A 24,413-nucleotide genomic window follows, 5' to 3' on the forward strand; every position below is an offset into this window, starting at 1 on the left:
CCGGAGATGGCAGCATGGAGCGGAGATGATTTAATCAGAGGTCATTAATTAGAGATGGGGGTGGGGGGTAGCTCCCAGAAGAGCGGTTTCGCCTCCTCCGTGGTCCCGGTGGGCTGGGATCTAGGCCTGTGGGGATTCTTTGCATAATATTCCTCCCTGGCTTCAGTGGGGGCCTGTGGTGGGGCGAACGTGGGTGGCGGTCAGCACAACCTTTGTTCCCGATCACCTGCCCCAGAGGTGACTCTACCCTCTCCTGCAGTCTGTCTCACCTCGGCCACCAGGGATCTGGCTAAAATAAAGCCCTCATCTGTTCTTTCCCTTCTGTGCACGCCACCCCCCAACACCCCCCCCCGGCGCCCCCCCCCCCCCCAGTCACATTACCAAGGCTCCTAAGGAATGGGCCTCTGCTTCTCCGACCTCTTCAACTCCCTCTCATGCCCCTTCCTGCCTCCCATACTTTCTAGCTTTTCCCATCCTTCCCTCCAGGAGCTCTAGGCCCATCGCTACCCCAGCCCCCTCGAGGTAAATGGGCTCCAGGTGTAGGGTGTGGGTGTGTTCGGCTGAAGGTACCCAGTGCGCCTTCAGGCTGTTTCTTTTTTTTCAGTGAACTAGGAGCAGGTGCAACTCATGTAAAATGATTTTGAAATCACAAAGCAAAAAGAGAAAAGGAAAAATACTAGTGTCCCACTCTCTCATACCCAAATTCTTAAAAGCAGCCAAATAGTTAAAAAAAAAAACTCTCTCTCTCTCTCTCTCTCTCACACACACACACACACACACACACACATTTAAAAAGTTGCCAGATGGCTCAGTGATGCAAAACCAGTGATGGAGAATATTCATCTGAGGCCTGTTTTCATCTTTGTGATAGAATTCTCGGTTGTTTGAATCAAATTGCTTTGAAACAAATTGTTTTTGAACAAAGCAACTTTGGATGGGGGTCTCTTCGCCCGTCTTCCCAAAGGGCTCGCCCAGCCGTGCCCCCCTCCTGCCACACCCCGAGGCTGGGCTTGGGACAGCTTGTGGCACGGGACACAGGGGGGCACAGGCTGGGATGGGTCTCCAGGCTCGGGCTGAGCCTCCCTCCACCTGGCCTCCTCTGCCCCGTCTGGACACACAGAGCAACGAAAGCATCAAATGTCAAAGGTCCCGTTTATTCCAGCAACCCGGAAAGAACGAGTGTAAATAAAAAAAGAAACCGATCCATGCACTCAACTCTTAGTGGGGGGCGGGGAGGCGGGGCATGGAGTGAGGGAGTGGGGAAGGAGTGGGAAACAAGGAGGGAGGGGAAGAAGGAAGAGAGAGAGAGAGAGGCAGACAGGGAAAGAACTGGAGAGTCAGATCAATGAAAAGAGACGGACACTAATAAAAAGGCAGAAAGAGTGAAGGATCAAAATTCGAGACCAACAAAGGAGAAAAGACACAGACAGAATGCACTAAGAGAAACGGGGAGGCAGAGAACGAAAGCCCGGCCAAACGGGAGGGAGAGGAAAAAACGTACGGGACGGGGGAGAGCGAGGGCAGGACGGAGACAGAGTAAGGGACAAGGGTGGGGTAGAAGGGCCCCGGCCCCTCGTGTGGCAGCCTGAGCCGCCGCGGCCCCTAGGGGTCCCCGGCGGTGCTGATGACGTGGAAGAGGGTGACGTTGTAGAGCACCTGGTGGCCGTTGTTCCAGGTGTAGAGGGCCCGCTCCCGGGGGTTGTAATCCAGCATGGAGATGTGGGAGTACTGGTTGTGGAAGGGCACGTCCGTGTACTCGTAACTGGACGTGTTGGTGAAGTAGGCGAAGTAGACCTTGGCCCCGGCCAGGTGGGAGTTGGTCACGTAGAGCACGCCACAGATCATGAAGGCCTCGCCAGCGCTGCGCTTGGGGTAGCCGGTGTCCCAGGACCGCACGACCTCGAGGGTGTGCGGGTCCAGCCGGCTGACCACGATGTTGCCCGCGTTCTGGTTGGTGGTGTAGACGGCCCAGAGCCCGCTCTCGTCCACCATGAAGTCCATGTCCGAGAAGCCGCCCCAGGAGTAGGGGAAGGTGTTGTTGTAGCCGGCCCCCGGGAGGCTCCTCTGCACCAGCACGGAGCGCGAGCGGAAGTGGTACTTGACCACCACGTTGCTCTGGTACTTGTTGTAGAACAGGGAGCCGTTGTATACCACGTGGCCCGTGCCCGCCCACGGCTGGGGCAGCAGGTGCTGGATAAAGTTCTGGCCTTTGATGAAGTCTCCCAGAGTGCGGAACTCCAGGACCCGCCGGCCCTTGTAGTAGCCATCCATGTACCAGACCTACGAGAGAGCCGCTGGTCGCTGCGGGACCACCGCCAGGGACCCGAAGGCCCCAGCAACCGCACGGGAACCACCCACGGTCATTAGGGATCAGCAGTCGCTGAGTGGCCATCAGTCAGCCGTGGGATGTCCGGTGACCCTTCATGACCCCTCAGAGCCCCAGTAGCGGGATCGTTTGGTCGGGACCCGCCACCGGTCTTAAGACAGACACCGAGTGGATGGTGTTTGCTACCTAAGGATCAGGGGACGTTGCAGCCCCTGGTGACTCTCGGGGCCCAGGAATTCACCGGTCATCGGAGACGGGATGGTTAGCGGTTACCGGACAGCCCTCGGGTGATGAGGTCAGTTGCGCTCACTGCCTGTGGGCAACCCCTGTAGCCACGAGATGGCCCTCCCTGGGGCAGACTGCTGGGCTAATAAGCACTTTAAAACCCTTAATGCCAACGGCATCACGACCATTTTGAAGATAAGGAAATCGAGGCTCAGAGACCTTAAGGAACCTGCCCAAGGTTCTCTAAGAATTGGTGGCAGCGGGATGCACATCCAAGTGTGATTCCCCATCCCAACCTCCTAACCCCTTGGTTGGACCTCATAATCCCTGGGAGGCCAGTGATCATCGTGAGGCACTGGCTGTTCACCACCTCTAATCAGGGACACTCAGTGGCCACCTCGTGACCAGTATCAGTCACTAGGGCAGTTAATGGATGGTTCTGGTTAATGGGTCAGAGGTGATGGGCAGTCGTGACCACGGGGGCCACCAGAAGTCCAAAGGTCAACAGACTTGGCGATTTTCAGGGCTGAAAGGCCCTTGGTCACCTGGTGGTTACGAGACAGTCAAGGGGAGGGTCAAGGGCCCCGGAGATCTTATGACACTTGAGGCTACAAGAGAAGAATTGGTGTGGAATTGCTGGGCACCTGTGGGTGGTCACAGGCTGTCTCCCCAGGCTCTGACCCCTGGGGTGGGCACGGTCACTCACCCGGCTGTCCGCACTGGGGGCCATCGTGTCGGTCATCCAGGAGCCGAAGCGGGATCCCATGGCCCGAACGGTGATAGGGTTACTGACCCCAGTCAGCTTCCCACAGCCTGGGAGGCAGGAACAGGGCCGATGAGGGTGGAGAATGGGAAGAGGCAGGGCAAGGACGGTGCGGTTCGATCAAACTGGGAAGAGCTGGGACCAGGGCTGAGGGAGGATCCAGAAATCTGGTCCCAAGATGGAGTCAGGTTGAGGGTAAGAGACTGGAAGTCAAGAGTCAGGGCCATTTCCAGTTTCTGGGTCTATTTTGGGCCTTGGGTAGGGAAGTCAAAGGTCAAAGTTCAGAAGTTGGAAGTCAAAACCGTGTCCAGCTTCTGGGCACACGGGTGGCATTAGGGTTGGGCGTGCAAGTCAGGGGTCAAAGTCAAGGGTCAAGGCATACCCAGCTTCTGGGCACAGGCATGGAGCCTGGCCTCCAGGGCCATCACCCGCCGCTGCAAGTCCTCGTAGCCGTAGGCGCCCATCTCCTCCTGGATGGCAGCAAGGCTGCTGGAGAGATTCCGTACTTCCTCCCGCAGGCGCACGATGGTCCGCGTGTCTGCCTTGTACTGCTCCAGGACTGAGCTCAGGGGCAGCAGCTCCGACATCCTGTCCTTCAGTTCCTGCCCGCCAACACGGAACCCTCACTGATCCTAGCCCCTGACCTTTGACCCAGGCCTGACCCCAACCTTTGACCCATAGCCTCACGCCTTATTATTATTATTTTTTTTTTTTTTTTGAGAGAAAGAGAGAGAGAGCGAGAGCTCACATGCATGAGCAGGGGAGCGACAGAGAGGAAAAGAGAGAGAATCCCAAGAAGGCTCCGTGCCATCAGCACAGAGCCCGATGCGGGGCTCGAACTCACAAAACGAGATCGTGTCCTGAGCCGAGAGTCGGACACTTAACCGACTGAGCCACCCAGGCGCCCCCTCACCCCTTATCTTTGATGCACCCCTGGCTCTTGACATTTGGTTCCTACTAGACCCTAGATCCCAGCCTACCCTTGGTCCTCCTCAGACATGACTACTCTCAGAAGTAATGGGCGCTGATCCCAATTCTTTCCTCGGCTCCTGAGCTGACCCAGAAGGACCCACCTGGAAGCTCTTGGCCGAGAGGGACCCATCGGCCGCCCGGAGTCGTGCGTCCAGGCTTCGCATGAGGGTCTCCATGCTGCGCACGTACTGGAGGTCACGGTACGTCCGCAGCTCAAGGACCTCCATGGACTGGGAGACGTTCTGGACCTAGGAGCTTGGGAGGGTTAGGGAGAGCCAGACTCCTGCCCTCCCCGCCCCCCTGAGATGCCACAGACCGGGCCTGACGGAGCCAGAGGCCAAACACCCAGCCAACCGCCTCCCCTGCTCTTACCGGCAACCTCCCAATGACACGCCCAGGCGATCGTCAGCTCCCACCTCTCTCCCCTGCCTCCCTGCCTCCCGGTCTCCCTGCTTGCACTGTGGCCCCCAGCGGTCAGTTCTTCACTCGGCAGCCAGAGGGAGCTTTGCGAAAGGAACACGGGATCACCCTCCCCTGCAGGCCCTGCGGGCTGGTCCCCCCTCCCCACCTGCCTCCTCTTCGTGTCCTCCCACTGCGGCCACCAGCCCCCTTTCCCTCGCAGACTCCAGCTCCAGCCCTCTGCCTCCTTCAGGTGGGGTCCTCGCAGGCAGGCCCCGCGTCTAGCTTGTCCACAGCTAAATCACCGGGGCCCGGCGCTGGCCTAAACTAGACGCTCAGCAAGTGCTTTCCAGCTTCCCTTGCCCCAGCCTCTCCTAACGCAGAATGAGGACCCCCGGCTCCCGCTTCTCCCTGCCTAAGGTGAACTCAGAGACGATCCCGGCTGCTTGTCACAACACACACTCTCCTGAACCCCTTGTTCACACGACACTTGGAAGGTCTCAGAAACCTAACGGCCTGACGCCCACCCCGACGCCACAGAACGTTTTTAGAGCCATTGTCAACAATCAGGGGATGCCACACGGATGTCCCAAACTGGCGGGGAGGGCAGTTCCGGTGTCGCGGGCAGGGCCAGGATCCTGCAGGGTTAGTGGCCGGGAGACTCCAGTGCTGACCAGGGTCTCTTCCGTTCCCTACGAAACCCTCAGCTTCCTCGTCTATAGGGTGATGACGAGAGGTAGCTGGTCCCTTTCAACACTGACATCGGAGCTGACTAGTGAGCAGTTCGGCTGGATACTATCAAGGGACAGCAGTCAGTCCACAAAGGGCATCAGAGCATCCTGGGGGCGGGCGAGGTTGAATGGGGACTGTTTTATATCAGCCCCAATCACAAGGGGATGGAATCTTACATAAACCTCTTGGGGTTGGAGGGTGAGACCCCTCTGCAAGGGACACACAAGACACTTTTTTAGCAGGCGAGTCCGGTGACTCGGATGCCGCCTCCCCACGCAACGCTCAGCTTCGCCTCCAAAGAAGAAAATATCCACCTGGAGGGCAGCCGGGTTATCCACCAGCTCTGAACAATCTGGATGGCTGGATCTGGCCCCGGCTGACCTGGACGGGGGCCGAGGGCAGGGTGGGACCCGAGCGCTTTTCACAGTCTGCTCTTACCTTCCCCATCAGCTGCCGCAGCTCCCGGCTCCGGCCGTCGCGGGAGCAGGTGCTCTGCGCGGGGATCACAGCCGTGCAGATGCATTTCCCGTCGGGCGCCTGGGCCGAGGTGTAGAGCTGCCAGCCCTCCTCGGGGCTCTGGAAGAGGGTCTGCGGGGAAGTCGGGGGGTCAGAGAGCAGGAGCCCGGTAGGGGATTCCCCCGGCCCATGCTGGGGGAGAAAGGGGACCCAGGGAAACGACAGATGCCCTGGAATGTGCTGGACCATGTGCTGAGCGCCTGGTGCCTGTGATCTCAATCCCTCCTCAAGGAAACCCATTTGCCAGATGATGAGACAGGTATGGGGGGGGGGGTGGCGGTTCAGGAACGCGGCAAGGAGTTGTGGGATTCGAGCCCTTCCACAACACAGGAATTCATCCTCGCGCACGTGTTCGCATACACACAGCACTGCCTCCGTAACCGCCAGTGGGACGCAGACCCACTCGTACTGATCCCCAAACCTGGAGCTCCCTCTCTGCTTTCCCAGCCCATTGTGACACATGGACTCTGGATATACTGTTGTCATCCCCACCCTCCACCCCTGCTCCTGAGAAGCCCAGATAAGGTAACGGCGAGAGGGCGACAGAATCCTCACAGAGACTTCCGAGCCCTTGAATAGAAGGCCTCACTTCAGACTCCTAAATTAAGCTTCAGGTCAGGGCGCCTGGGTGGCTCAGTCGGCTAAGCGTCCGACTTCGCTCAGGTCATGATCTCGCGGTCCGTGAGTTTGAGCCCCGCGTCGGGCTCTGTGCTGACGGCTCAGAGCCTGGAGCCTGCTTCGGATTCGGTGTTCCCTCTCTGTCTTGCCCCGCTCCTGCTCTGTCTCTCTCTCTCTGTCTCTCAAGAACAAAATAAAAAACATTCAAAAAAATTTTTTTTTAAAAATGGAAAAAAAATAAAAAATAAATTTCAGGTCAATTTATGATGCTCATATAATTCAGGGATCAGGCACGGCTGTGTTTCCTGAGCCATGCTCCTTCAGAACACTAGCAATCTTTCCAGGTGTGCTCAGTGATCAAATAAATTTGTGCGTTGCTCCGTGAAACGTGTTCCTTTGATGCAGGACTTATCAGAGCCTTTGAAATGCTAATGTGCTTCAGGGAACTACAAAATTTTCTACACTTATTAGAAAATACCTAGCGAGTGCCTATTTTATGCCTGGCATAGGGTCTGGGATAGGGCTAGGAAAAGAGGGGTAAAGAAAACATATCTGGCCCGTTGTCCATGGATGGAGGAAACAGACATCAAACATGAAAATCCACGGATACTTCTGGAACCATTCACTGCAGTCAATGCTCCAAAGAAAGTGCAGGGAGTAACGGGGGTCTTCGTCAGGCTGGGATTTCAGAGGAGGTACCTCAGAGAAGGGACATTCAGAGTGAGCCAGGGGAAAACGAAAGGACAGGGGACACTTTTGACACCACAAATTCAAATCAATATCCGGACGTGTTTGAGCAACAGGGTTCGAAAAGAAGTGAGTGATCACAGGATAGAACATGGTGGCCCCCAGATCAGGCCCCCTGGAGTTTCACCAGAACATACCAGACTTAGTCACAAGCCCCAATCTTTTTGTTTTCATCAGGGAAGTACGGTCTCCTTTGTTCGACCAAACACTTGTTAAGCTCCTACTGTGTGTCAGGCTCCATTCTGGAGACTGAAAACACAAGCAGTAAACAAAATGCCCAAACACAAAAGCTCTTCTAGGAGCTTACATTAGACAAAGACAGAAATAGGCAAGTAAATGCCAAATATTTAAAGGGTGACGAGTGCCATACAGGGAATCTGCAACGTCAGGGTGGCTCCAACAACGTGTCATTTGAGTCAAGACCTGAAGCCGGTGAGGGATGAGCCATGCAGATATCTCAGGAAGGAGGTTGCAGGCAGAGATAAGAACAAGTGCAAAGGCCCTGAGGCACGGCCATGCCTGGTAGGTTCAGGGCACACGGAAAAGGCTGGCGTGGCTGAAGCAGAGTGTGAAAGGTGGTGAGTAGGGGGGTGAGAGCAGGGAGGGGGCAGGACCGCATCTTCAGGACCTGTGGGTTGGTGGGGAAGACTTTGGTTTTTCCTCTGAGTGAGGTGGGAGCCACAGAGGGTTCTGAACGAGAAGGGATGTCACCTGACTCAGGTGTTCACAGACACAGGTGGTTGGGGGGGGCGGTTGCTGGGGACAGACGGGGGGGCCAGGGCAGAAGACCAGGGCAAATGACACTGCATCGGTCCCGGCGAACAAGGATGGGTGGTGGCCGTAGAGGTGGGAAATGAAAGACTGTGGTCCTATCCAGGATGCGTTCCTACATACCCGGAAAAAGTCCTCATAAAACCCAAGTGTTTTACAGAGAAACAAAGCCTCACAATAATTGTTCATTTGGACAGCGGTTAACTGATCGCCCCACAGAAGCTGTTCCCACGAGCCATAGCAGAGATAAGCCAGACCGTGAGTTACGAGCAATCTTGGAGACACCAGCTAATAGCCCACCTTTTTCTCTCCCACTCAGTGAAGTCTTTTTTTTTAAAGCTTATTGTAAAGTGAGCGACTGATGTAATTGTACAGATGAGCCTGACTCCCCCACTAATTTATAAGAAAAGTAAGCCATTCATAAACGCCATCTGAAATGATTGTAATTAGATATTCTTTGTGCCTTATTTATGTACACGCTTTTTGAAGTTGGGGGGGTCCCCCTTTTTGAGTGTTTATTTATTTTTAAATTTTTTAAATGTTAATTTATTTTTTAAGAGAGAGACAGAGAGCAGGCAGGGGAGGGGCAGAGAGAGAGGGAGACACAGAATCCGAAGTGGGCTCCAGGCTCCGAGCTGTCAGCACAGAGCCCGACGCGGGGCTCGAACCCACGAACCACGAGATCATGACCTGAGCCGAAGTCAGATGCTTAAGTGACTGAGCCACCCAGGCGCCCCTGGGGGGAATCCCCCCTTTTTTTTTTTTTTTTTTTTTTAATTTTTTTTTTCAATGTTTTTTATTTATTTTTGGGACAGAGAGAGACAGAGCATGAACGGGGGAGGGGCAGAGAGAGAGGGAGACACAGAATCGGAAACAGGCTCCAGGCTCCGAGCCATCAGCCCAGAGCCCGACGCGGGGCTCGAACTCACGGACCGCGAGATCGTGACCTGGCTGAAGTCGGAGGCTTAACCGACTGCGCCACCCAGGCGCCCCGGGAATCCCCCTTTTTAACAGTCCATGCCTCCCCCATGGAGCAGTGAAGTCACCCAGCCTTCCTTGCATGCAGGTATGATTGGGGGCGGGGGGGGGCGGGAAGCCACACTCAAGCCTCCCAGGCCTTAACTACAGAAACACCAGAATCCCCCACTGCAAAGGCTTCCTCTGTATGTCAGTCCCAGCCTGCTCTGCCTTTGCACTGGGCACGCAGCAGAAGCCCCTCCCACCCAGCAGTCCCCAACGAAGCCACACATAGGAGCCAGTGATAGACAAGTAGCCCTCTGGCCGGTCCCGTAGGAGAGCTCTGAGATGCATGCCGCAGGCAGCTTTCCAGGGCTGTGTCCCAGGTGCCCACGGGGACACCCTGTTCCTTAGCTCACCCTGCACAGGAGTCCTTCACTTCCCGGCTCACTTCTCCTACTGGTTCCTCCCGGTATCACCCCCCAGGTGGATACTTAACGCTCAACTCCTCCCCACCAGCTCTGCTTCTGCAGGGAGCCTGACCTAGGACCAGAAGGGCGGTCCAAGAACACCTTGCCCCTTGGTTCCAGGAGAATGTGAAACTAGCCTCGTCTCCTTTCATGACAAGTCTAGTTGTTTACAATGAAACAAGAAAAGAAAGGAAGGAAGGAAGGAAGGAAGGAAAAGAAAGAAAGAAAGAAAGAAAGAAAGAAAGAAAGAAAGAAAGAAAGAACTTGAGACTAAGCACCCCCATCCATGTTCCCCTGGCTCTGATCCCCAAGCCATTTGGACAACACCCCCCTCCTAAGATTCTCATTTGTTCAGAGACAAAGCAGCCGGTTCAACATAATTAACATCTCCTTTCTGCAATTCCTAGTGTGTCCTTTGAAGCAAACAAGCCATTTTCTCTCAACATATGAAGTATTGAATTGTAAAAGAGAAGAAAGATTTAAGTGGCAAGGAGGGAAGGCCTCCACGGCTTTCCTAAAATAATTGTCTGCGCTGGACGCACCTCGCTGAAATGTTCTCTGCAGCAATGTAATTAAATGCCTGAGGCTCGGCTGCCAAATCTCAGCACAGCAGAGACCCGGACTTTTGCCTGGCGGGTTCAAGTTCAAATACGCAGTCAAGTTCATGTCCCCGGGACCCACTGGAGTCCTGGAAGGCTCCTTGTTTGAGAGTCCGCATGCCAGCTCTCTCAGACTGGGTTTAGCTCAGAACCTCGGTCATGAACTTGTGGAGGGCACAGTCGTAAGGGTAGAGAAGGGCCTGCCCTAAGAAAAATGCTTTTAACAGCAGGTGTGCGAGCCCAGGAACCGTCCAGGTACAGAAACCTCCAGTCAGGCGGCCTGTCTCACCACTGCTGGGGCAAATGTACTGGAGAAGCCAGCTGCTCTCTTGGCCGAGCTGCTGGTACTGAGTTTAATATTCCTGCTAATGGGCTCTAAGCGGGTAAGCTATGCGCTCAAGTAGCCGCTTCTCAAATCGTCTTTTCTGGCTGCGATTTTTTCCAATACTTTCACCAAGGATGCTGCGCCCCAATTAAAGCAGCAGTCCCCCGTGACAGGTCCAGGATTGACACGCAGGAAAAATTCCTCTCGCTGTCACACCCTGGCTCATCATCGCGGCCTATGGCTCTGCTACTTACATCTTGGTTCAAAAACAATTCCTGGCTCTTCCAGGGGCAGAAGGATCGCTTACAGGATCCCGGGCCAGCCATCCGTGGAGCACTGGCGACCGGGGTTTACCCAACAGGAACAGAGCTAGCGGCTGCCTCTTAATAAGACAAGGATATTATTGCATTTGAGGCCGGGTAATTTAATCAGGAGGCAGAAGTGGCTTGGGGCATATATATTTATTTGTACCCTGCCTTGTTCCAGAGAGGACTGCAAGTGGTTTACAAGGGTATGTAAACCACCACACGATAGCTCCAATTAGATAGGAGAGTAGGAATTAGATGTTTCTGGAGGGCAGTCTGCCAATCCAGAGCGAAAGCCTCCAGGTTTCTGCTTGTGTATTTAACCCAGCCAATCCGAGTCTAAGAATTTGGCCCAGGGAAACCGTGTGGACAAGCACAGGACTGCTGCAACGATGCTCATTAAAGCGCTGTTTAAAATTGGACACCTGGAGTTTTCTCCCTTCAGTTCTTTGACGGCAGGGGGCTTGATTTCGAAACTTAAGGTGTATGCGCAGGAGGGAATACTATGCAGCCGTGAAAATAGGAGATTAGCGGGGATTTTTATGGTCATCTTCAGATTGATTTTATCTTCTAAGTTTCCTACAGTGAGCACATATTGGTCTTGGAAAGATTTTTCAACCTCCTCCCCCCCACCCCCCCTTTTTTTTTTTGCAACGGAGACGAGGAAGAAAGAGAAAAGTGGGGAGGTAGACGGAGCCAAAAATTAGGCTAAGAAAAACTCATCCCTTTAAAACCCGAACAGCCAGCATATGGTCAAGCCATAAATTTGGCTCGAAGTTCCTTAGCAGCCAGCTCAAAAAGGGAAAGCTGGTCATTTATATGGTTCCCAGTGTCCTGAAACAAAAGCACACCAGCTGCTTAGGAGCGAGCTTAACTATTTTCGGTACCAAGAACAGGCAAGGATCTCTCCCACGATCCTCCCAAAAAGGAGTCCCTGTGATGGCACCAGGATCTTTCCAGACAACATTCTTACACTGGGGAGGAGCAGGGGCGGGGGGGGGGGGGCAAGGGGGATGGGCAAAATAGGTGAAGGGATTAAGAGGCACAAACTTGCAGTTTTAAAATAAATAAGTCACAGGGATGAAAAGTACAGCACAGGGAATGTAGTCAATATATTGTAACAACATTGGATGGGGACAGATGGGGACTACACTTCTCGGGGTGAGCATTGCATAATGTATAGAATCATCAGATCGCTTTGTTGTGCACCTGAAACTAATACCACATTGCATATTTTTCCAGTTAAAAAACCTCACGACAGGGGTGCCCGGCTGGCTCAGTCCATGGAGCATGCAACTTTTGATCTTGGGGTTGTGAGTTCGAGCCCCGTGTTGGGTGTAGAGATTACTTAAAAAAATATAAAATCTTAAAAAAAAACAAAAGAAAACAAAACTTATCCAGAAACAACTCATTTCCTTTGGCTGTTTCTTACTCCCACTCGGATGGTAGAGAAGAGCCAGGTGGTTAACCGCAGAGTCCGGGGGTCAGGCTGCCTGGGTCTATGTCCTGACTTGGCCACTCGCTTGTTGTCTGGCCTGGGCAAGTCATTTAACCTCTGTTAAATGCACAGCCTCTGTTTCCTCATCTGGAAAATGGACACGGTAATTGTACCTACCTCATAGGGCTCGTGGGAAGCGTGAATGAATTAATGCTTTTTGTGAGAGCAACTGGTAACAGTCATCGGCACGTAGTAAGTGCTATGTGTTTGCATTTATTATTATTACCCTCATGACTCTAAAGCCAATTTGCTAACTTCCTGAAGTCAAAATGGTCTGACCTTGATGCAGGCACTGAACCGAGATGATCCGGAAGAACTCGGGAGAGTCCCGTGGAGCTGGGGCGGAGGCTGCAGGATGATGAAGAGTTGAAAGGCCAGTGTTGGAGAGGAGTGAGCCCCATGGAAGATGGGCAGAGACACTTGCCCCGTCCTCGTCCCCATGTGGCTCAGTCGGCCCCCTGTCCTGGAGCATCTCCTACGCCAGCAAGCAACAAGGTGACACGGCCGTTGTCTCTGGCCCGTCCTCTGGTCTTGCCCGAACACCCTGCTTTTCCCGCCTCCAGGCCTTCGCCCTGGAGGCACCCTCTGCCATCAACACTCTTGCCCCATCTCACAGCCGGGCTAACTCTTCCCATTCCTGGGGCTGTCGCACAAATGTCTTTTCCAAAAGTAGTCTCGCTGTCCCTGCCCCATGTCACCCACCTCTCAAGGCATCCTGGGCTGGCTTTCCCTAACATTTCTGCTTCTTACTCTATGTCAAGCATTGTTCTAAGGACTTTGTAAGTAGGTGACCAGCAGGCACTGCCGTTCTCTGCCTTTGGTAAGGGGAAGAAACTGGGGCAGAGGGTTCAAATCTCTTCCCCAGAGCGTCACAGTCTCTTGTACCGTCCTGGGCTTCAAACGCAGGCCATCTGACTCCACGGTCTACACCTCCACGTCGCACCTTCTCAGTCCTCCTTCAGGGCCTGAGCCCGATGGCCATTAGGACCTCACGGGCGTGACCACTAGCCCAAAGCCTGCCTCTGCCCCTGCACGAGAACCGGCATGGGGGTGGAGAATTCTGTCTGCTTTGTCACCAACTGCAGCCCCCGGGCCTGGCACACTGAATGTTCGTTGGATGATCGGACAGTGGTTGGCCAGCGGGACAGAGAGCAAACTTCTTGATAGGTCCCCCATCCATTCCCCCTTCTGCCACCAAACTAGCTTCCATCTGTCCTAGGGAGGGATCAGGGATCTTGTGATGTCAGGCTGGAGAGAGACACCGGGCAGGCTCAGAAGCAGGCATGGCTTCTCCCTGACGGCCGCGATGGCAGAAGGGCCGTGATGAATAATCAGGGACATGCCTGTCTGCCATGTCTGAGCTATGACAGGGGCCACGTCCCTTTGGAGGGCTTGAGATAATAGCAGACTGCTCCTGTCAGACCCCGAGGTATTGGGCAAATGCCCCCCCTGAGTGATAAGCATGACAGGTGTTAAGGACATTATCAGCTCACCTATGCCAACTGGGTCTCCGCAGCCTAAGCAGCTGGGGCTTTGCCGGTGACAGCCTGTGGCTGGTGGTGACTATGAGCTCATTCATTCATTCACTCACTCTCAATGCAGTTAACCCGCCTTGTCCTGAGAGGCTATCCAAGCCGGCAGCACGGCACAACCTCTTACCCTCGGAAGGCCCCCAAGCCTTGGCAGGAGGCCCTCAGCACCCCTGGAGCCCCTGTCAAGCCAGGACTTATGTTCCAGGACGTCTTGGGCTCTGCCATCATAGTGCCAGTGTGGACCAATAATCAATGACATAGACTTTCTTGGGAAATACAGGAAGAGACACAGGTCTCTCCGTTCGACTGACCTCCCCCACTCAAGTCCAAGGAAGGCTTGCATTGTGCAAGTATTTACAAACTCAGCCCCTTCCCTCCGAGTGTGGCCCAGACTGTGCTGGAACCACCATGAATCCCTGCAGACAGTCCTAAAAGTAGGGCTTGTGGACAGAGGTTTACATCAAGGCTACAAGTTCTCATACAAGGGTCATGCCAGTCATCAGAGAAGCTTGCTTTGAGAAACTGTAAGTCCCTTCCACCCCACCCCCAACACTCAAGAACACCCTAGTTGAAGAGAGCTTTCTGGGAGGGAACCTAAGCCTGCTGAGTTTCACAGGCCTCCTTTCAGATCCTCAATGACTCCTGAGTCTTTATCACCCCAGGGCCTTTGAACTTGCTGCTCACTGCACAGTTGTTCAGGTGAGCCATGATGAGAGCTTTCCCCAGGGTAGATGTCATGGGGACAGACAAGTCAGAGCTCACAGGATTTGCTGAGGGTGGAAGGAAAATGGGGGAGCCGAACAACAGGGTGGGTGGTGGGGGTGTCATTTACTGAGATGGAGAAGGCTGGAGAAGGGGGTCTGTGGCAGGGGGAGGGGCAGATGGGGGGTGGCAATCAAGAGTTTGGTCTGAGATGTGCATTTGGATGCTGGCTGTAGAGAGATGGGATTTAAATCGTGGAATGGATGAAGGAGAGGAGCAGCCACTGAGGTTTCATAGTTTATTTAACTCTTGAAGAGCGTGCCCTTTGCTATGGGCTGAACGTCTCTCTGTCTCCCTAAAATTCATATGTTGAAACTTAACCCCCAGTGTGAAGGTATTTGAAGGTGAGCCCTATGGGAGGGAGATCGGTGCCCTGATAAGAGACCCCAGAGAGCTCCCTTATCCCTCCCACCACGTGAAGATGCTATGAGCCAGGAATCTGGCTCTCATCAGACACCGAATCCGCCGGCACCTTGATGGACTTCCCAGCCTCCAGAACTGGGACAAGTAACTGTTGGTTGCTTAAGCCCCTGCATCTATACTACCTGTGTTATACAGCCCGGACAGACTAAGACATTCGTCTAAGCTGCTTTACAAAAATGAAGTCCTTATAGCCTCCCCTCATGCAATGAGGTAGGCACTAACACCAGATCCATTTTACAGATGGAACAACTGAGGCACAGAGAGGAAAGTCAGATGTCCAAACTCACAGGGCTGGTAAGTATCCAAGCTCGCATCTGGATGCTGGCCTCTCAGACTCTCAAATACTTGCTTAGTCACTATGCTCAGGGAAGAAAAGTCTCTCCCTCCATAGAAGCTTGGCCTCAAAACTTACACCTCTGATCCATTCTCCCCAGAGAAGCCAGAGCTGGCTTTCAACAGGTCACCTCCACATTGAACCCTGCATAGCTCCAGGTGCCCTCCATATAAAGCTAGTCACTAGTCCTGCCCCGTCAAGCCTGGATGAATTCTCAGCCTCCCCTGAGTTTTTGTGAGTTCTTAAGCAGATCACCTGGCCTCTGTCATTTGTAAAATGGAGATTAAAAATGTCCTCTGACCCTTGAGTGCACACACGTGCGCGCGCACGCACACACACACACACACACACACACAAACACACTTAAGCGTAAGCTGCTTGATGACTGCCCCTGTTCTGTATGGTTGGGAACTACATTTCCCACACTGCCTTGCCCTCTGGCTTCCAGGAAGATGCAGCCAATGGAAGGAATTTATGGATGATCTGAGGGCGGGACAAAGGGATAAGCAGGGGTATTTTCCCCCTTGCTGCCTCCTGTGTTATAGCCATAGCTACATCTCCTCTGTGGCTTAAGCTTCCACCAACAGCTCCACTCCCAAGCTCTGTTTGTACCACCTTTTCCTTTTTTTTAATTTTTTTTTTAACGTTTATTTATTTTTGAGACAGAGAGAGACAGCGCATGAATGGGGGAGGGTCAGAGAGAGAGAGACACACACAGAATCTGAAACGGGCTCCAGGCTCTGAGCAGTCAGCACAGAGCCCGACGCGGGGCTCGAACTCACGGACCGCGAGATCGTGACCTGAGCCGAAGTCGGCCGCCCAACGGACTGAGCCACCCAGGCGCCCATGTACCACCTTTTCTACTTGACGCCAAGTCCTGGGGGATAGAGGCTGTCTGCTGTTGTTAATCTCTGGGTTTCATCTCCATCCCTTGTTTAGTTTCGTATCTCTTGCACCATGTTTGTAAACAATTCCCCATATTAAAATCCATAAAATCTCTCAAAGATGTGTTTCTTTACTCAGACCCTGAAGAGAATAATAGCTGCTCAGTTAATACATGTAATACAGTTAGTACATGTTAATACAGGCAGCCATAGAGTTTTACAACACAGGCTGCTTCAGTCCAAATTCTGATCAGTTCCTTTTTGTGTGGCTTGGGGCAAGTAGCCCAAACCTTCTGTGCCTTCCTTAACCTCTCTGCTTTCTCATCTAAACATTGTGATCATAAAAGCCAGGCCTCACACAGTTGTCATCAGGACAAGGAGTTAGTACATGTCAAGAGTCAACCACAGTGCCTGGCACATAGTGTGTGCCCAGTCGGTAGGACCTTTTATATCAACCCACAGAACCAGCAATGTTCTAGAATAGTTCCATGTCCCCTGCTGTCTTATTTTTAATTTTTTTTTTATTTTGGAATAATGTTAGATTGACAGCAAAGTTGTGAAGATAGGACAGACAGCTTCCATATGCCCGCCACCCACCCAATTCCCCCCGGTGCTAACCTTTTACATACCCACGGTACACCTGTCACGACGACGGAAACCAACCCTGGTGCGTCACTACAACTAAACTCCAGGCTTTATAGGATTTCCCTAATTTTTCCACTCATGTCCTTTTTCTGGCCCAGAGTCTCACGTTGTATTTAGTTATCACAGCTCCTTCATCTCCTCCGTTCTGTGATAGTTTCTCGGTCTTTCCCTGTTTCTCAGGACCTTGCCAGTTTTGAGGACTAGTGGTCAAGGACTTTGCACATGCCCCTGTGCTTTGAAGGGCAGAAACCGGGTCCTGATTTCTCCCTGTGGTTTCCTGGCACACAGCCCGATGCCTGGCACACAGTAGCTGCTTCACAGACACTTCCTAAATGAATGAATACATGAATGGCAATCATTTCTTTATTCTCCCACACCCCGTGTTCTGTAGGCATCCCTGCCAGAGGCTAGATCTAGAAAAGTTCACAGCGAAATAAAAGCTCTTCTCTCTTCAGAAGGGTTCCTTTTTGATCCTTTCTTTGTAGACATCAAGGATCTATTTCTTTAATATTTAGGGGGTTTTGTACCAAATAGAAGCGGCTACATTTGCATCAGATGTCTCGTTTTTCAAGGCAAGTGAGAAAGATCTTTATAGCAGGATGGGTTTCTTCCTTCCCAGATGTGTCACTCGATTTCTCTGTTTCCCCCTCCCCGGCTTTTGGGCCTCTGGCAGGGGCAGGGTGGGGGGGTTGGGGCCCTGGAATCATCCACACTTTGATGTCCTCTCTGTCCCAGGCCCAGGAAGCTTAATTAGAATCTCACAGGTGGCTAGGTGGCTCAGTCAGTTAAGCGGCTGACTTCGGCTCAGATCATGATCTCACGGTTCCATGAGTTTGAGCTTTACGTCGGGCTCTGTGCTGACAGTTCAGAGCCTGGAGCCTGCTTCAGATTCTGTGTCTTCCTTTCTCTCTGTATCCCTCCCCCTCTCACGCTCTGTCTCTCTCTCTCAAAAGTAAATGGAGAAACATTAAAAAAAAAAAAAAAAAAACCTCACAAAGTTGCCGAGACTGAGCCAGCCTCAGGAACTGGTGCGGGAGGCTGGCTGGTGATGGAGACGAATTAGAAGCTTTCTTTCCCATCCCTCTGAACGGTTCAATATTTGCCATGGGGACCCAGGGGCCTGCCTTCGGGTACACAGAGCATGCCCCTCTTCTAACATTAGCAGGGCAGAGATGGGAATTCCCTTTAACCGCCCAGGCCTGGGGGTCTGACTGCTTTTTATTCCTCAGCCCTGGCAGGCCAAGCTGAAAGCAGGGATGGGAGAAAAATGCCCCCATCGAGGTCATTTCCCCGCCACCACAGCCCCTGCTGCTGGAAGACACTGGCTGGGGTTTAATCTCTCGCCTGAAGTTTGTCAGAAGTAAAAATGAGCCTGGGTGAGCTTTTCCGACACTTCCCTCGACTTACAGGAATTCAATTTCTGGACTGGGCATAAATTTGCAGCCATCAGCGCCCACGGCGGGGGCTGGGGCTCGGCATATTGGCCGGGGATGGATTTCTGAAATCAATCCGTCGGCGCGTGGAAAAGGTCGTCGTGGGGGAAATTTATCTTCCGTGGCTGGCTGAGGCATTTCATGCCACCGCCAGGGACGCCCCTGCACAAAATGGAGGTGTTTGCTGCGAGGCTCCCAGGTGGGGGCTGGAGGGAGGAAGCCTTGAAGGCTGGAGAGCGTGGCCGGGAGGTGACAAGGGACCAACCTGCCAGCTAATAACTCACAGGGGCAGCCAGGTGCCGGGACTGCCTGAAAACCCAGTTCCACGGGCTCCGTGTACGTCCCTGCGGGCGGCAAGTTAATGCGGGGTTCAGACCCTTTGTCATTTGGTTGCATCTCTGACACACATTCCGGGGTTTCAAAGAAGTGAGTCGCAAAGGCATTCAATTCCTCCAGCCAAAGTGAGGCCACAGAACATAGTCGTTGAAGGCTCTGACTCTGGAGCCGGTCACTTGAGTAGAAGTTCCAGCTTTGTTGCGTGACCTTGGGCACGTGACTCAACCACCCCGAGCTTCCATTTCCCCATCTGTAGTATGGCGTTAAGAATAGCAGTGATGTGGGAGCCTGGGCAGCTCAGTCGGTTAAGCATCTGACTCTTGGTTTGGGCTCAGGTGATGATCTCACGGCTCGTGAGTTCAAGCCCCTCATCAGGCTCTGTGCTGGCAGTGTGGAGCCTGCTTGGGATTCTCTCCCGCTCTCTCTGCCCCTCCCCTGCCTGCTCTCTCTCTCTCTCTCTCTCTCTCAAAATAAACTTAAAAGAAAAGAATGGTAGTGATGTTATTGAGATTGTTGTTAATATATTCGAATGGCTTAACACAGGCAATGTAATACACGAGTGCAATAAAATTGATCATAGAATAAAAATAAGCAAATAGGTGCTGACAGGGAACACAAAAAGGCAGCTCAGTATCTGGGGACCAGACAGTCTGCATTTAAATCCTGGCCCTGTGTTACCTTGGGCAAGTTACTTACCCTCTCTAAGCCTCAGTCTATTTCTCAAAGGGGAGGGAGGTGATGACAATGTTGGTGTTTTGAGGGGTAAGTGAGCTAATATATTTGAGAGACAAGTGAAGGGGCGATTATAAAACAGTTTGGCGAGTGCCATGCTGGGGGCAGTACAGGGTGCTGTAAGCAGAGGCTGGTTGGCTATGGAGCCCGGTTTTGAGGGTTCAGGGACAGCCTTCCAGAAGAAGCCAAAGCTAAATAGACAGTATGAATGGCAGGATTCCGCAGGGTGAGTGAGGGGGTTCCAGGCAGAGGGAATAGTGTGGGCAAAGACCCAGAGGGGAGAGAGCAACTGTGCATCCCACCAGTATTTACTGAGCACCTGCTATGTGCTGGGCACGCTGTGGGCACTGGAGACACAGCAGCAAATGGGACAAAGATCCCCACCCTCGTGTCAGTTCCACTCTGGTAGGAAGACGCGTGGCACACTTGAAACTTGTTCAATGAGGTGCTGAAGCTCAAGTTGGGAGGCGGGAGGTGAGCTGGGTGTTCTGCTGGTCTCTCCGGATCCTCTCGCCCCACTCCTCCTTCCTCTCTGTGCTCTGGGAGGCTGACCTCTCCAGCCCTCACCTCCCAGAATCCCCTGCCCTCCAGCATTCAATGGAGCCTGGCCAATGACGGCAGCCACAGGAGACAGGGGGGCAGAGGAGAGAGAGTCTGGGGGGGGGGGGGAGACACGGTTCAGCACATAACCATGTGTGAGTAGGGAAAGGATCTGGTCAGGAACATCATGGAGGACGGACTGGCCAGAGCAAGACAGAGAGGCAGAGAAATCCACCAGATGAGCACATCGGAAGGCTGATTTGGCCCATCGTTGTGAGTTTTCCAGGGCTTTCAAAGAAGTGAATCTCAAAGACAGAAAACAGCTCTAGCCGGGAGACACGTCCCCCTCTCAGAGGGGAGGGGGCAGTGACAGCCACCGGGGTCACTGGAGCCCTTTGTTAGCGAGAATGGGCCACTTGAAGGGAAATCGATCCCAGCTAAGCGTCGAGCAGCTGCTCCCAGCCAAAGCTGCCGGAGAGAAGCCCTTTGCCCCTTCTCTTCCAGGTCTGGGACGAGAGCCAGCAGGATCCTGAAGATTGTTCTGCCAGGTGGCCAGTCCCAGAAGAGCCTTCAATCAGCATGCATTGTGGTGTCCATCCCAGGTGGCATTCCAGCATCACCTCCAGCCTCGGTACTAACCAGAGACCAGCTCCACATGTAATGATTATTATTGTCACCAGCCTTGCCAGGCACTGCCTGTGTGCCAAGCACTCTACGTGCATAATGCATGCATGAGGGACCCCCCCCTCGTGCCACTTCCTAGCCATGTGACCCTGAGCAAGTGACTTGAACCTCTCTGTGCCTCGGTTTCCCCATCTGTAAAACAGGGCTAACAGTAGCGCCCACCTCGTCGGATTGTTGTGGACGTAAATGAGTGCCCGTGTGCACAGCTTCAAACCCTACACAGTGGGGGCCGTGTAGGCTCAGCTACTGAGAGTATTGTCCCCATTCATCTCACAACAGCTGTGTGGTGTCAGGCTGTTATAAACTGAAGGTTGGGGAGGAAGAGTCAAGTGGCAGAGACTGCTGTGGAACAGAGGGGGAACAGAGGCCACGCTAGATGGTTCCACGGAGGGAATACAATAGGGCAAGTGTGATACAGAGGAGCCAGAAAGGCTGAAAGAGGAAGTGGGGAAAGCGAAATGATATAAAAAAGAGTAAATGCAAGAAACTTCAGGGTTAGCAGGGGCAAAAGGAGGAGGGGTGTTACCAGAGCCCAGGAGCAGGGACCACCAAGCAGGAATTGTGGTTGCCTGAGCGGATGGCAGCCAGGAGCTGGACCCAGGGACGAGACAAAGCCACTGCCTGAAGCAAAGAAACAGGGGGAGAAATCCTCTGGCTTCTCTCTTCCTCCCACCTCCAACTGCCACCACAGCCTCCCATTGGCTGAACCCAACAGGAAGCCAGTGAGCAAGGGAACTTGGGAGATGTAGTTTTCAGGGGTCAACTGTCCCGCAATACAGAGAACAAAGGAAGGGCAAGGAGCAGATCCAAGGGACACCAGGTAAATAACAAGCCCACAGGACTACGGCCCCATGCTGCCTCTCCCTAAAGTTGTCTTAACTACCAAGCTACAAACTTACAGAGCACTTGCCTAAGTCAACTGTCCCATTTCATGGCCCACAGTAAGTCTGAAGGAACAGTGATAATGCTGAATCCTCCTTGTCCATAGTTAAGAGCTAAGTTTAAAAGTCACCACCTCAGGGAAGCACTCCCTGATTACTTCCTTAAAGAAGCCCTTTTCGGTCCTCAGCTCCCTGCCTGGCACTTGTCATGGCAGACACCATGCTATATATAATTTGTTGGCTGGTATGGCTCCTTTCCACAAGGAAGCAAACATACAAGTACAAACACCTCGTATCTTGGTCACTACCATGTCCCCAGTGCCTAGACCAGCACTTGGCACAGAGTAAGTGCTCAATAAATATTTCTACAATTTCTTTTGCTTTTTACAATGCTGCTTCTTTATGTATTAGCTAGAACCGCAAACCCAGGTCTGTGGGGTTATACACATGCTGGTGTTTCTACTCTGTTACCCTCCAACAGGTGACCCTACGACTCTCCAAACTCTGTGCACCTTTCAAGGCTGAGAGCAAACATCACCACCTCCGGGAAGCTTCTCTGTCCCTGAAGACAGATCGGGGACCCCTCCTGTGTGTGCCTCCATAGTTCCCTACCCCTTCCCTCTCACAAGGTTCTTATACTTTATACCTTTCCTTGCCCGGGTGGGTGTGTCTGTGTCCTATTAGGCGGTGTGCTCCGTAAGGGCAGGGCTGGTCTACTTTCCTGCTGTGGCCCCAATACCAGCACAAGCTGGACAGAGTAGGCAGGCCTCATCAGGGCGTGAATGTGAATGAATGAATGAATGAACGAACGGACGAACAAATGCCTCCTGCATACTCCGAGTCTCCCACGGGACCTCTTTCTCCTCCACTCCGCTCACACCCTCTATTCCATTCTCTCGGGCTCACCTCCCTTCTCCTCCTTCCTTCCCAGGATGGATACGAGGGCTCTGGGTTTTGAAGGAGTCACGGGGCCTAAGGCAGTTGACTGTAGCTTGGAAGCACACAAACCTCAGAGCCTAAAAGCTTGAGTTCAAATCCTGGCTCCTCCGCTTGCTGGCTGTGAGGCCTTGGGCAAGTGACTTAACTTCTCTGCGCATCCGCTTCCACATCTGCAAAGTGGGTACAATAGCAGCGTCTCTCGAGAGGACTGTGGGGGAATTAAACAAGCTATTCCGACCTGTTTCGGGGCAGCGTCTCTTCTTCTCAGTTCCCTTCTGCAATTCCCAGGCAAGTCCGGGAAGCAGAAGGCTGAGTCTCCAGCAGTTCATGAATCCAGAAAGGATCTCAGCTGTATCAGGGGAGCCCCAGTGCCAAGTTGGCCTGATTTTCATCCCGAGAGAGCCGAGAACAGACATCCGCACTATGATTGGCATAAATGGCTGGTGCTCCTGCAACCCTGTTCGTTGGAGCCTTGGGGGTACAGGAGATGTTCTTGGGCCTCTGGCCAGATCTCCTCACTGGGCACACCCACCCTGCATATGCTGAGTGGGAGCTCCCAACTAGCACCTGTGACCTTTTCTGGAGACCTGCCCTTGGCTTTTGGGAGTCACCACACCCTGGAGAGGCATGGGAGGCGTTCCCTACCCCCAGAAGCAGCCAAAACGGAACTGACACAGTGGTCCAATTTATATTCCAGAGGGACCTCCACCCCCATGGAGCAGGCCGAGCCTGGAAGGTACCTGAGACCCCCATTCCCTGTCCACTCCTGCTTTCCTCACGCTCCATTCACAATTAATCATATGCTCCAAACTCCCGTCTCAGGTTCTGCTTCTCAGGAACCCAACCTAAGACGGGGGCAAACAATGAACATTCAACGTAAGAGGGCATTTACGTGGGTGTCCCTTGCAAGCTCATATTCACACCCAGGCACTAAGTTCTCTCATTGCCACCTACACATGCAAGCCGCCTGCCAATCCTGAGAGCGGCTCTCGCTTCGAAATGCATCCTGAATCCTGCCCAGTACAGCCAATCTCCACGTGCAGCCCCCATCGCTCTGCAAGGCTCGCTCTGCTACAGTTTGCACATAAAATGTACTACCCCTTGATCCTACATTAAAATGTATCTTGTTTCTTGCGTGTCTCCCCCATGATACCGTCAGTTCCCCAAGGGCAGGGATGTTTATCGCTGTGTTCTCCAACCAGAACAGTGCCCGGGACATAGTACGTGCCCAATAAACATTTCTGGAACTAAAGAACGAATTATTGAATGCATTCACTTAGAGACAGCTTTAATTACCTCTTTCTCTTACAGCTTTACAGTCAGAATCTACTCCCTTCTCCCTTCTCCCCATCTCATCTCCCCAGGGCAGTCGCCTCTGCCTTGGTCCCCCTGCGGCCACCCTCGCTCCACAGCAGCCAGAGGGTGTCTGTGAGCAGCTGAGTCAGGCCATATGCTTCCTCTGTTCAGAACCCTCCATGACTCCCACCTCCCCTGAGTAAAAGCCCAAATCCTCACCACTGCCCACAGGACCCGTCCCCTCCCTGCCCTGTCCGCATACCCCTCTCTCCCCCTCCCTCCCTCTGCTCCAGTCACAGGAGTCTCCTCCCTGTTCCTGCGACACCTCAAGCCCGCTTCTTCTATCTCAAGTCTCAAGACTGGCTATTCCTTTGGAATGTCCTTCCGCCTCCTCCAAATCTTTACTCAAATGTCATTGTTTCCAGAGCCCTTCCCGGACGGCTCCCCCACCAGTCAAAACTATAAGTGTCTCAGCATTACCCACCCCCTCTCTACCTTACCAACTTCTGACACACTACCTCATCTGTGTGCTGATTTCGTGTGCCATCGTTCTTCCCTCCAGAATGCCGGGCAGGGATGATTTTGATCTGTTTTTGTTCACTGCTGTGTCGCCCGCACCTACAATAGCACCTTACACACAACAGGTACTTGGTATTTGGCTTCTGAGTTTTTTAAATTCCGCACGGCCACCCTAGGAGGCAGCGACTCTCAGTGTTCCCCTTACGCAGACGAGGAAACCAAGGCCCAGAGGGAAGCCATGGGAAGGCCC

The 24,413-nt window shown here is 53.1% G+C and overlaps 1 protein-coding gene across 2 annotated transcripts in view; it reads right to left on the reverse strand.

The window, feature by feature from the left end:
* Positions 1-1,133: 1,133 nt before the first annotated feature.
* OLFM2 (olfactomedin 2) overlaps positions 1,134-24,413 on the reverse strand; it is a 60,679-nt gene continuing 37,399 nt past the window's right edge. For both annotated transcript variants that reach the window (XM_060630163.3, XM_060630162.3), the window contains exons 2-6: positions 5,856-6,005; positions 4,388-4,534; positions 3,697-3,916; positions 3,258-3,364; positions 1,134-2,280 (exon numbers count right to left, since the gene is read on the reverse strand). In XM_060630163.3, coding sequence (XP_060486146.2) covers positions 1,603-2,280; positions 3,258-3,364; positions 3,697-3,916; positions 4,388-4,534; positions 5,856-6,005 — 1,302 coding nt within the window. In that variant the 3' untranslated portion in view covers positions 1,134-1,602. The remainder of the gene's footprint in view (positions 2,281-3,257; positions 3,365-3,696; positions 3,917-4,387; positions 4,535-5,855; positions 6,006-24,413) is intronic.

This window comes from Panthera onca, chromosome A2 (assembly GCF_046562875.1).
Source record: "Panthera onca isolate mPanOnc1 chromosome A2, mPanOnc1 haplotype 2, whole genome shotgun sequence".
Taxonomy (NCBI): domain Eukaryota; kingdom Metazoa; phylum Chordata; class Mammalia; order Carnivora; family Felidae; genus Panthera; species Panthera onca.